The sequence below is a fragment of the Raphanus sativus genome, chromosome 4 (assembly GCF_000801105.2).
Source record: "Raphanus sativus cultivar WK10039 chromosome 4, ASM80110v3, whole genome shotgun sequence".
NCBI lineage: Eukaryota > Viridiplantae > Streptophyta > Magnoliopsida > Brassicales > Brassicaceae > Raphanus > Raphanus sativus.
The window spans coordinates 32,234,829-32,247,881 of NC_079514.1; the positions used below are offsets into that span (position 1 = coordinate 32,234,829).

General features: G+C 39.6%; 2 protein-coding genes across 2 annotated transcripts; both read left to right on the forward strand.

Annotated features, from left to right (window-relative positions):
- Nucleotides 1-3,104: 3,104 nt before the first annotated feature.
- On the forward strand, nt 3,105-4,865 carry LOC108833930 (uncharacterized). Its single transcript, XM_018607318.2, has 7 exons — nt 3,105-3,212; nt 3,308-3,394; nt 3,481-3,672; nt 3,819-3,977; nt 4,071-4,124; nt 4,208-4,339; nt 4,470-4,865. The coding sequence occupies exons 1-7, from the start codon at nt 3,105-3,107 to the stop codon at nt 4,863-4,865; spliced, it is 1,128 nt and encodes a 375-aa protein (XP_018462820.2).
- A 1,944-nt stretch (nt 4,866-6,809) lies between these two features.
- LOC108836345 (phenolic glucoside malonyltransferase 1-like) lies at nt 6,810-8,054 on the forward strand. The gene has a single exon (XM_057008217.1). The coding sequence runs from the start codon at nt 6,819-6,821 to the stop codon at nt 8,052-8,054; it is 1,236 nt and encodes a 411-aa protein (XP_056864197.1). The 5' UTR covers nt 6,810-6,818.
- The last annotated feature ends 4,999 nt before the right edge of the window (nt 8,055-13,053 follow it).

Genomic DNA, 13,053 nt, shown 5'->3' on the forward strand with positions numbered 1-13,053 from the left:
TTAAGACCATTGAATTTTGCTTGCAATTTTATTTTATTTTTTTCCATCGATGCCTCACTTGAGAATCGATCTTCGAAACAGTGTGTTTCACCCTCTGCCTAGGCCTTTGATTTTAATCTCTTGTATCATTTCTGTTTCTTTTCGCTTCATACTTGAATCTCCATGTCCTAGACCGTTTATTCTTGAGAGTGAAATACGCAGCAGCAAAACGTCTTGTGGCTTAATAAAAACACGCTTCTTTTACACTAACCGCTTCACTATTTCCAACCACAAAACAGATTCACCAGACCCATATCAACATGACAAAGACTCTGATATCAAAAGCTCCATGTTAGAGCATTCCTTAGTTGCAACGTGCACGATTACCACCCTCTTCTTAGTCCATGGAAAATTTGTCTTCCTCCTGTTTCAGCACCTCTTCAGTTTGTTCATGGCTTGTACTTCCCTCCTTTAAGCAGAGTATCTGAAATTCTTTATATTTCTCCACCTGCTTCCACTGTACGTAGTTCCTTGCTGCCCAAGGTTTTATGCCTGTGTTTTGACATGAATCAACTGTGAAGAAAGTCCCATGGTTTTGGTGTCCAGCTTCTTGCTTATTCCATTCCAAACAATAAAACTTCATCCAAAAGCGAGCTGAGACTTTCATCAATCACCCGCCCTAACCCCTCATTTAGTTCGAACTTAGCTAGAGAAGATCGTCTCTCTCGTGGGATATAAAAGGTCACAACTTTTTACAAAAACTCATAAGCTTATATTAATTATATTATCCATATCCTGAATCAAAACAACAGAAACTCAGAAAAAGGTTGTACATTTTGTCTCTGATTATTCATTATAATGTTTCAATGATTTTTTTTGTTGCAGATATGGGTATCACTTACACCCCACCAGAGTTCGCAGACTCCTCCGTTCCCTCGACTTATATCTTCGTCTACATTGGCCTCGTGGCAGTCTTCTTCATCGGCCTTCTCGTCTACGTCTGCTGGATGCGTCGGCGGCATACCACTGCTCGACTCACACCCATTGGGGACCTCCAGATGGCTGATGGAGCCGCCCCGTGAGACTCTCTATGGCGCATCTCCAAACATTCTATCTGACTCCTATGACTAATTAATTAGTACTGTGTTATGTATTGTGAACTCCCTTATATATATGACTGATATATTTTGCACGTATGCCTGATTTCATATACTGATTGAGAACCCATCACAGACACTTTCAATTTCACTCTCAATTGTTTTCCTTTAGTAATCATGCAACGTCTCCCTCTCAACAGAACTGAGTATATCTCATTTCCTTTTTTAATTTGCTTCGCAACCCCAAAGAAGGAAAGAAGCACCCTTTCTATTACGACCCTCTACTACAACAAGCGGGCATACTTTCAGGTGTATTACCTTCAGTTTTAAAAAAAAAAAAAACAAGTTCCTGGAGGATCATTGGGTTTAGTATTAAGCTGATGGTTTTAAGATTTCTATACATTATTTCATCTCAAAATGAATGCTACTTTTAAAGTTACACTGCTAGCATGCTTTCTTATTATATTTGTTTTTATGCTTCTTCAAATAAAACCACAAACCCCTCATATCAATATGTATGATTACTTATTACTACGTTGCACCGTGCTGGTTAGTCTTCTTTTTTTTATCCCTTGGATTTTTGTGGAGTTTCCGGTTCTCACAGAGAGACCTCTAGCTTCCATTTTGATTATGTCATTTCTGGGCCGAGCTCGTTCTGTGCGTTTGCTTTGAATCTTGCTGTGTTCCTTTTGGTGGGGAAAACATCTGCTTTGACCATGAATGTTGCTGGTGTGGTTAACTGGTTGTTGATCGCCTTCTCGTGGTCCGTCATTAAGGACACTGTGACACCTACTAATCTTTTTGGTTATGGGATTGCGTTCTTGGGAGTTGCGTATGATAATCACGCCAAGTCACAAGTGTCGAAGGCAAAAGAGGCTCGGGGGGGGGGGGGGGGGGGGTTTGTCAGCAGAATGACGAGGAGAGCTAATGAAGGTGGGAGGAAGAACGAGCAAGAGGATTGATTTTGTTTGGTAAAAGCTTACGATTTTATTTTCTTGCTTAACATCCATTTGGTGGTATCTGAGTTGACGTAAATTTTGATCTACTTGATATTATTTACTAATAATTTCTTATTTATATAAATAAACACAAGTTTATTAAATTTAAATTCATAATTAAATTAGAAATTTTAAATAATAAAATTTAAAATTTAAAATAAAAATATTTATTTTTGTAAGTATGGTAGAATGTTGATTTTTAAACAAATCATTCTACACCATAAAAACTAAATAAATATTAATGATTATATGGAATAAAAGAAATGTAATATAGTGACATGGGTTACAAAAAGGTAAAAAGATGGCTGTTGAATTAGTCAACCATTGTGCATAGTCTAATACACTAATAGTAAGATAAGATTACAAAATCAATATACAGACTTTTCAGGAAATAAATTATAGTCATATATTAAAAGATATGGTACAAATAAAAATGAATTTGACTATGCTTCTAGAAAGTAATTTAATTTTGAATAGCCGCTGACTGACTATAACATTTTGTTTGGCTCAAATTGATTCCTCATTTAACACATCGCAATGTTTCAAGACACACAACTGACCTTCCCCAGTGATTATCATTCCATTTCGTTTATAATCATTCCATAGTCTAATACACTAATAGTAAGATAAGATTACAAAATCAATGTACAGACTTTTCAGGAAAGAAATTATAGTCATATATTAAAAGATATGGTACAATAAAAATGAATTGGACTATGCTTCAAAAAAGTAATTTAATTTTGAATAGCCGCTGACTGACTATAACATTTTGTTTGGCTCAAATTGATTCCCCATTTAACACATCGCAACGTTTCAAGATACACAACTGACCTTCCCCAGTGATTATCATTCCATTTCGTTTATAATCATACCTTAATAAAATCAGTCAAACTGAAACTTTATTTTTTCCGTTATAAACAAATAAAGATGTGTGTTAATAGTTACTATTTTCATTTTCTCTATTTGACATAATAATATGTGTGTATATAAATAATAGTGAGTTTCAATTTTGAGACAAAAAACAAATAAAATGTCAACCAGAATTAGGATGGCGCTGGTTGTGAATCTATTATCTCTTATATTTTCAACAACTATAGTTCATTCCAATCAAAGTACAGTGCCTCTCAGATCTTTCAAGGTTTGTTTAAAATACAACTTGAGACGCACACACAGTTTTCTTCTATTATTTAGATTATCATGTAACATCAAACCTCTTTTTTTTGTCCTTGACAGATAAGCGAAAATGTTACATATGATTGCATAGATATTTATAAGCAACCAGGGCTCAGTCATCCTTTGCTCAAAACCCACAAAATTCAGGTGCATTGCCTCAGAATTTCATCTCCTACCTTTATATTTGGATTAGCATGATAAATATTGATTATACAATTTTTTTATTTGAAAAGATGCAATCATCAATTTCAAAACCTGAGTTAAAGATGCAAAATGGAAAAAACGAAACATCTAACAAAAAGAAAATAGGATGTCCAAATGGATATGTTCCTATATTGAGAACTACAAAAGGATTTGTCACAAACTCACAAATATTTGCTGAGAAGCATTTTCATCCGCTATCAGCAGATAGTCCTGGAACACATGTAAGCACTCATCTCAATTTTCTTAATACGATAGATCTAATACTTTTATGTATATATCAAGTATTAAGTCACTAATGGTTTTGTTGCAAAAAAGGTCATTAGTGTTTTGCCCAAACAGAGTCGCTAATGTAACTGGCTTTTGATAGACTGCTGGAGTAAGATCATCCAATGGTCCATTTCGTGGTGTACAAGCTTGGTTTAGTGCAAATGCGCTAAACGTGGGAAAGGATCAAGTCTCATATAGTCAAATATATATAGGCAGTGGATCGAAAAACCAAGTCAATTATATCTCAGCGGGTTGGATGGTAGGTTTTATATTTTATAAGTATATTACTTAATCCATTCGTTATGTCAATCCTTTGAGTATATTCTCAAAGTATTACAATTCCATGTTATAGATAAATCCAAGTCTATATGGCGATCAACGTGTTTGGGTATTTGGATTTTGGAAGGTATGTGTCCACCAACAAATAAATGTTTAATGAAAACATTGATCGAATAGTAACAAGTATAGTCTTAAAATATTACTTAATAGGGTAAAGATGGGAAAGGATGTTACAATACTGCATGTCCAGGGTTTGTTCAAGTATCAAAGGTGATTCCAATTGTTGAGCCCTATGTTCTTAAGCCAGGGGTCCCTGGCTGGGTGCGATATTTCATTCATCAGGTTATTACTTATAATCAGTTTTATAAGCAAACTATTGATCGATATATTTGAATATAACATTTCTAAGATCTGTACCTTTTTAAACTGATAAATGTGTTTGTCTTGTCTATTTTTTTAATATTTGGAAAAGGATAAAAATACAGGAAATTGGTGGATTACACAACTTATGGATGATGCACCTAATGAAGATATCGGTTATTGGCCAAAAGAATTATTTAATCTTTTAGACAATGGTGCAAATATGGTTGGAGCTGGTGGTGTTGTTCAGGCTTCTCCTTCTGGTTCAAGTCCTCCCATGGGTAATGGTATTTTACCGAATGGAGGCCCCCAAGATTCAGGAGTCTTTACAAATATTAAAGTATTGAATTCCAACTATAAGCAAAGTCAAATGGATTCTTTTCGTATAGAGAGTTTGGTAGATAGTGTGAAATGTTATGGGCTAAGAATTGGTTCGCAAAAACGATTCACTCGTCTCGGTTACTTTTTCAACTATGGTGGTCTGGGAGGGAATAAGTGTGGAGTTTAAAATTTGCCAACATACTCTTTAAAATTGGCATTTAATAAAAATATTATAAATTAATAAAATGCGAACCATTATATAGATGTACTATTCATGTTTTGTTTTGTTCTCAAAGTTAATTCTCACTAACTTATAAGTGTAGTTAACGTTCTATTTGAATGTTAGAAACCACTGTAAAAATAGCTATGAACACATATATACGATCATATAGATCCAATGTAAATGGGTTGCTGCATATATCTAGGCTTGTAGCATGCCCTTAACCAATGAAGCATCTAATTAATCTAGCTACACCAGAGTCCAAAGTAGTAGTTGTATATGCTAATCTTCTTGTATACCTTAAATCTTTCTCATTCTTCTTCAATTTCTTCAATTAAAATATACAAAACTGCTAACTAAATGTACCATATTCAGTTTTGAAAAACATAGAAATGCATGAACCGGTGAATACAACCTAAGACAACGATCAATTTTAAGTTAGTTTAGTTAGTAAATTTTGCTAGATCATTCCAGCTTCTTCCACCGAAGATTCAAGTGAGGGTCTTCTCGGCAAGAAGCTCTTGAGATATCACAAGAAATTTCTTGAGCAAGCCAGTGAGAATCTTGGTGAAAGTGTGATGAGCTCATCCTTCCTTGGTGAAAGTGTGATGAGCTCATCCTCGAAGGTATCAAGCAGTTCTACGTCAACGTCGAGAAGGAAGAGTGGAAACTCGAGACACTCGCAATCACTCAGAGTGTCATTTCCGTGACCACACAGTCTCAGCTACTCACAGAGACATGGATCAGAACACAAGAGACATCATCACGAGAGAGTTCTGGTCTGGCTCTTCCCGTGTGCTTACCACAACTGATCTCTTGGCTCGTGGTATTGATGTCCCGCAAGTATCTCTGGTGATCAACTACGACCTGCCGACTCAGCCTGATTAAAGTATCTAAAATCATATGTATAACTAAAATAATATAATATTATTAATATAAGTTATGCATACAAATTATGAACTAATTTTAAATTTAAATTAAAAAATTATTATCTTATATTTACTTTATAAATTTAAATACTCGTGCATGAGCACGAAAAAACCACTTAGTAGTAATAAAATGATAGAATTAGCCCTGCGATTTCGGTTTTCGGAAACCGAACCGAACCGTCAATTTCTGGTTAACTGAAATTTTAAAAGTCAGTTCCGAAATTAACTGATAAAACTTCAGTTCGGTTCGGTTTGGTTATCGGTTATTTGGTTTTCAATTTTATTTCCGAAATAATCAATTTTTTTGTTTTCGGTTAATTTCGGTATAATTTTCTTAAAAATTTGGATATTTCGGTTAAATTTGATTTTTGGTTAATGTCAGTTATTTTCGGTTTTCACGGTTAATTTTGGTTTTTCAGTTATTTTCGGATATTTTCGGTTTTTAATTTAATTTTTTTTGGAAATCGAAAACCTAACCGAACCAAAACTGAATTATTTTTAAAAATCCTACCGAACTGAACCGAATTAAAAACCGTAACCGAACCAAAAACAGAAAAATTTGGTTTGGCCGTTCGTTTAGAGAAAAAACCGCATGCCTAGATAGAAATACCGAAATCCATTCATTTATAATTTCATGGGACACATCTTGCTATTAATACATTTTTCAACACAAATAAAAATAATTCCATCTCTACCCTTTTTCTTAAAAGAAAGTGAAAATTAGTTAGAATAACTTACATTTTATGAGAAACTAGGGTCGGTCCGGGTTATGCCCGGGATTTTCCTTTAATTTTCTTATATGTTTGGTATATATATATATATATATATATATATATATATATATATATATATATATTAAAATTTTAATAATAAAACTTACTATTTTTTACTAAAATTCAGACCTTGCTTCCGACTCTATCAGTTGTCTTTCTGACGTGTCATCTGGGCTGGACACCGTAGGAGAGAAGCAAAGTGTATTTTACATAAATAGATGGCTTCTTCGCTTAACGTCATCGACGTGTCACGAATCACCCCTGCTGACTCGTCCGGGTCACTCACTCTCCCCCTCACTTTCTTCGACCTTCTCTGGTACAAACTCCACCCCGTCGAACGAGTCATCTTCTACCGATTCTCCGATGCCACTCGCCCTTTCTTTGACTCAGCCATCGTCCCCAATCTCAAGTCCTCTCTCTCCTCATCCCTCTCTCACTACCTCCCACTCGCCGGGAAACTCGTATGGGACTCACTCGGCAAGAAACCAAGCCTCGTCTACTCCCCAAACGACGCCGTTTCATTCACAGTCGCAGAGTCCAACGCTGATTTCTCACTATTAACCGGACAGAAACCTTTCCCCACCACAGAGTTGTACCCGCTGGTGCCTGAGTTACAAATCTCCGACGACTCGGCCTCAGCCGTGTCGTTTCAAGTCACGCTGTTTCCAAACCAAGGGTTCTGCATCGGCGTAAGCGCACACCATGCCGTTCTTGACGGAAAAACGACAACCATGTTTCTCAAATTCTGGGCCGACACATGTAAACGCCAACAAGACCAAATGGTAAACACTTCCTCACCGCAGGATATAATCCCCCTTTACGATCGTACGGTCATAAAAGATCCAAAGGATATCGAAACAGAGGTTTTGAACCTGTGGAGCTCTTTACTCAAAGTTTTCTCCGGCGGTAAAGAACCAGACAACCCCAAGAGCTTAAAGATTCTTCCGTCGCCGGAGCTTAGTCCAGACGTCGTGTGGTTCACTCTGGAACTCACTCGTGAAGATATCCAAACGCCTCGTGAGCGACTCAAGAGAGAGTCCTCTGCTTCCTCGTCACCTAAAGAGCTAAGATTGTCGACGTTTGTAGTTACTTATTCGTACGCGTTAACATGTATAATCAGAGCTCGTGGCGGTGACCCGGGCAGACCGGTCGGGTACGGATTCACAGTTGATTGTCGGAGCCTTCTTGATCCGCCTGTCCCGCCGAATTATTTTGGTAACTGCCTTTCGGCGAAGTTTGAAATACCGTTAAAGGCGGAGGCGTTTTTGGGTGAAGAAGGGTTTTTAACTGCTGCGAGATATGTTAGCGATTCGGTTGAGGAGTTGGATGGGACTGTTGCGTTGAAGGTTCCGGAGGTTTTGGCAGCGCTTCTGGCTATTACACCAGAAATGCAGGTTATTTCTGTTGCCGGGTCGACCCGGTTTGGGGTGTATGGGTTGGATTTTAGATTTTAAAAACTAAATTTATCTTGAAAATTTTCATACAAAATAATATAATTGCTTAAATAATTATATTAAATTTTAGATTTTAACTAATTTTCAAAAGAAAAATTGCCAAAAAGCTATATAATTTATTTTTGCCCAGGGGCCTAAAATGTTTATGAGCCGGCCCTGTATATACTCTCACGGTTGATCTGGTCAGTCCCAAAGAAAACATATTTATTACTACAAAGAGAACTAACCCAAAATCATACTACTGTCTGATGCGTCTCACTAATTGATGGAGAAGCAGAAGCTATAAACGTTTGAGGTTCAAGGTTTGAACCCTAAATTGATAACTTGTGGCTTAAGGTAGCGAGCAAGTGATAACAATGGTGGCGAATACTCTTCGCAGTGTTCGTTAGAACTCTTAGGGGTGCGAATACTCTTCGCAGTGCTTGTAAAAACTCTTAAGAAAACTCAATCTTCTTAATCAAAAGCGTGACCACAAAGAGGTCGATTACCTCTGTTTATATAGGCTAAAAGATCACGTTCCTTAAGGGATAGTGATTTCCTTTTCCTAAGACACTTTAACTAAAAAAGAATATGTAAAACTAACATAATAGAAAAAGGAAACATCCTAGGCGGTTAAGGAGTTGTGATCGGTACGATCACAGGTTGTGCTGCATCAGGTCCCCCCTGGTTTGGAAGATTCGACCACGAATCTGGAGTGCTGTTATCGCCATGGAAAGGAGAGAGATGCTTGACGTTAAAGACGTCTGATGTACGAAGGTTAGATGGTAAACGGACGCGATAGGCATTTGGATTGATGCGCTCAATGATCTCGACAGGGCCAATCTTGCGAGACTTCAATTTATTATACTCCCCTGCAGGAAAACGATCCTTGGTGAGGACAACCCAAACGAGCTCCCCTGGTTCAAAGATCAACTCTCGCCGCTTCTTATCTGCGTCACGTTTGTATCGAGCAGTCGAGGAAGATAAATTATCATGAGCCATTTTATGAACCTGTTGTAACTCTGTAATGAAGTCAACGGCTTCTCCATGTAGCCTTGTTTTGTCTGGAAGAGCCGCAAGATCAAGGGGGCAACGAGGAACCACACCGTAGACCACCTGAAACGGAGAGAAACCGAGACTGCGGTTTAAAGCATGATTATGCGCAAACTCGGCTTGGCTGAGCTTGATATCCCAACGTTTAATATTATCACCGACCAAGCAACGGAGTAGATTCCCAAGCGATCGATTAGTAACTTCCGTTTGCCCGTCCGTTTGAGGATGATATGCCGTACTCATATCTAGACTAGTACCAACCAATTTCCACAAAGATCTCCAAAAATGGCTTAAAAAACGAGTGTCCCGGTCGGATACAATGGACTGAGGCAAGCCGTGTAATTTATATATCTCTCGGAAGAAGAGCATAGCAATACTGACAGCATCTGATGTCTTTTTGCAAGGCACAAAATGTGCCATCTTGGAAAATCTGTCGACGACCACAAAAATAGAATCATGTCCTCGTTGAGTTCGCGGGAGGCCGAGAACAAAATCCATGCTCACGTGTGTCCAAGGTTGCGTTGGTATTGGTAAAGGAAGATATAATCCTGCATTAGATGCCTTCCCTTTAGCAAGCTGACAAATACAGCAACGTGATACAAACCTCTCTACGTCCCGTCGCATAGTAGGCCAGAAATAAGAAGATGTGGCAAGCTGTAACGTCCGATCATGGCCGACATGACCTTCATTGTGTAATTCTTGAACAATTTGCAACCGAACGCTACTGTCAGGAATGCAAAGACGGGAACCCTTGAACAAGAAGCCATCGTGTATCACATAATCTGGAGAGACTCCACTACGGGCTTCTTCCCAAAAACGACCAAAAATTGTATCAGTAGGGTATAATTCTGATAGTGATTCAAAACCAGTCACTGATGTATGCATAAGTGTAAGGGTACTGTAGCGACGACTCAATGCATCAGCCACTTTGTTCGTCTTGCCCGATTGATGCCGTATAGAGAAAGTAAACTGCTGGAGAAAAGCAATCCACGAGGCATGACGAGATGATACTTTGGCTTGGCTATCGAGATGACGTAGAGCGTCATGGTCTGTGAATAAAATAAATTCGCGATGAACCAAATAATGACGCCAATGCTTGATAGCCTGAATGACTGCATAAAACTCCACATCATAGGTGCTATAACGCGACCGAGCACCAGCCAACTTCTCACTAAAAAAGGCTATCGGACGACCCCTTTGACTGAGAACTGCACCAATGCCAAGCTTAGAGGCATCACAATGAAGTTCAAAGGTCTCTGAAAAATCAGGCAGAACGAGAATTGGAGCAGTGGTGAGCTTGATTTTAATTAAATCAAACGCCTCAGTTGCCTCCGGATTCCACAAAAATTTTCCTTCCTTCATGCAGCTAGTAAGTGGCGCCATGATAGTACTAAAGTGGTGGACAAACCGTCTGTAAAACGATGCGAGACCATGGAAACTGCGCACTTCTGTCAGTGTCTTGGGTATAGGCCAGGAACGAACAGCCTCCACTTTAGATTGATCCATCGATAAACCCTTGCCAGACACGACATATCCTAAGAAAAGAACTTGAGGAACTCCAAATTCACACTTGTGTTTAGCCGCATAAAGTTGTTCTGCCCGGAGTACTCGTAATACTTCACGGATATGGTTAATATGGTCGGCCATTGAAGAGCTGAAAATCAAGATATCGTCAAAATAGACGACCACAAATTTGCCTATAAAGGGTCGTAGAGCTTGATTCATAATACGCATGAACGTACTGGGCGCATTAGATAAACCAAAAGGCATAACAAGCCACTCGAATAATCCCTCACGAGTTTTGAATGCTGTCTTCCATTCATCACCAGGACGAATTCGGATTTGATGATAGCCACTTTTAAGATCGATTTTAGAAAAAATCATGGCTGATCCGATCTGGTCTAGTAAGTCGTCGAGGCGGGGAATAGGAAAACGGTAGCGTACGGTGATCTTATTAATGGCTCGGCTGTCCACACACATCCGCCAAGTACCGTCTTTCTTGGGAATAAGGAGGGCTGGGACGGCACAAGGTGAAAGACTTTCACGTATATGTCCCTTACGAAGCAAGTCTTCTACTTGTCGTCTGAGTTCTTCATGCTCGTCGGGACTCATTCGGTAATGAGGCCTGTTAGGAAGTGTTGCACCTGGAACCAGATCGATTTGATGTTGAATATCTCGCAATGGTGGTAATGAGGTAGGCAAATCGGTGGGAAACACATCCTGGAACTCATGCAGGACATCCTCAAGCTCGTGATGCACAGTTGCTGAAGTGTTCCTCATGATGGGTGCTGGAAATAATGCGAACGCTATACCCTCTGTTTCCAACTCGGATTTGAACGTTTTATACGAACAAAACAGTGTTGCTTTGTTGGTTGCTGCCGGAGGAGACGGGGACGGTATTGGTGCCTGGGGAGAAAGAGACGTCACGGTTTCTTTAGAAGGAAGAAACACGATAGTGTGCGTGTTCCACATGAACTTGTAGGTATTCTCAGCTCCTAAATGAACAACCTTGCGGTCAAACTCCCATGGTCTTCCTAATAACAAATGACTGATGTCCATTGGTGCCACATCACAGTAAATACGATCCTTGTAGTAAGGCCCAACGGAGAATGCCACCAAAACACGTTCTGAGATACGAACTGTGGCGTTATCATTAAGCCACCCAAGAGTATATGGAGAAGGATGTTTTTCCCGGACAAGGCCTAATTTTGTAACAGCTTCGTCAGAGATGACGTTCCGACAACTACCTGAATCAATGACAAACGTGCATATGCGGTCGTTAATGGTGCAAGTGGAGCGAAATATGTTAGTGCGGAGCCACTGGTCATCGTTACGTCGAGGAGTGATGCAGGAACGACGGAGTACCAACATCTGACCCGTATCTCCTGTAGTTTGATGAACCAAAGCACTGTCATCTTCCTCCTCCTCGTTTTGAGAATCGTATATTTCTTGATCATTCGCTGTCCCGTCTGCAAGCAATCCTCGCCGTGTGGCGTGGGGACAAGCTGACAGCCGGTGACCCTGTTCTCCACACCCATAGCATCGGAGAGTAGCAGGACGCGTTGATCGACGTAAAGTCTGTTCGTCTGTTACTGGCTGTGAGGTCTTTGTGACGCTGGTTTCACCCGTGTCTTTTGTTGCTGACGCCGAAGTCCCTCCTGTTGCTTCTTGTGTCTTTGTACGAGCCGATGAGTAATTCCAGTTTGATGATCGAGTCTGCTGCTCAAAAGTTGCTGCACGTCTGTGTGCTTCACTTATGGTTGTTGGGTCGAATTGAGCCATTGCGTTTTGAAGTTGCTGTCGGAGACCTCCAATAAAACGTGCAACTAACTGGATTTGGCTGTCATGAATCTCGGTTCGTGTGAGCAACAAAGAGAATTCTTCAGCATATTCATCAACGCTGCGGTTTCCTTGACGAAGGTTTTGTAAACGGTTATACATCAGACGATCATAGTTGTGGGGTAGAAAGGTTTGTCTGAGATGTTTCGTAAGCTTTTCCCATGTCTGGATCGGTGTCTTCCCATTACGAGCACGAGTGGTTTTAAGTTGTTTCCACCAAGTCGCCGCATGACCACGAAAACGCATTGCTGCAAGAGAGACTTGTCGTGCGGGAGGAACCCGTTTAAACTCTAGAATTTCTTCAACCGAAACGAGCCAGTCAATGAGGTCATCACCTTTTAGTCCTCCATGAAATTCTGGTATATCCACCTTAAATCCGTTTTCCCAACGATTATCAGTGTGAGCTCTGTGACGCATATCATCAAAATATACTTGACGATGAAGATCATCCTCGTCGTCCTGAATTTCAAATTCATCAGGCTGATTCTGATGTTGGTGTCTTCGTTGCTGATGCCGGTTGTATGGTGGGGCTGGAGCCAATTGGTGTTGATCTTGTAGACGTTGTTGAGGTTGGATAGGTGGAATTTGCGGTTGCTGCTGCTGTGGTGGAAGGACTGGCTGAACAACA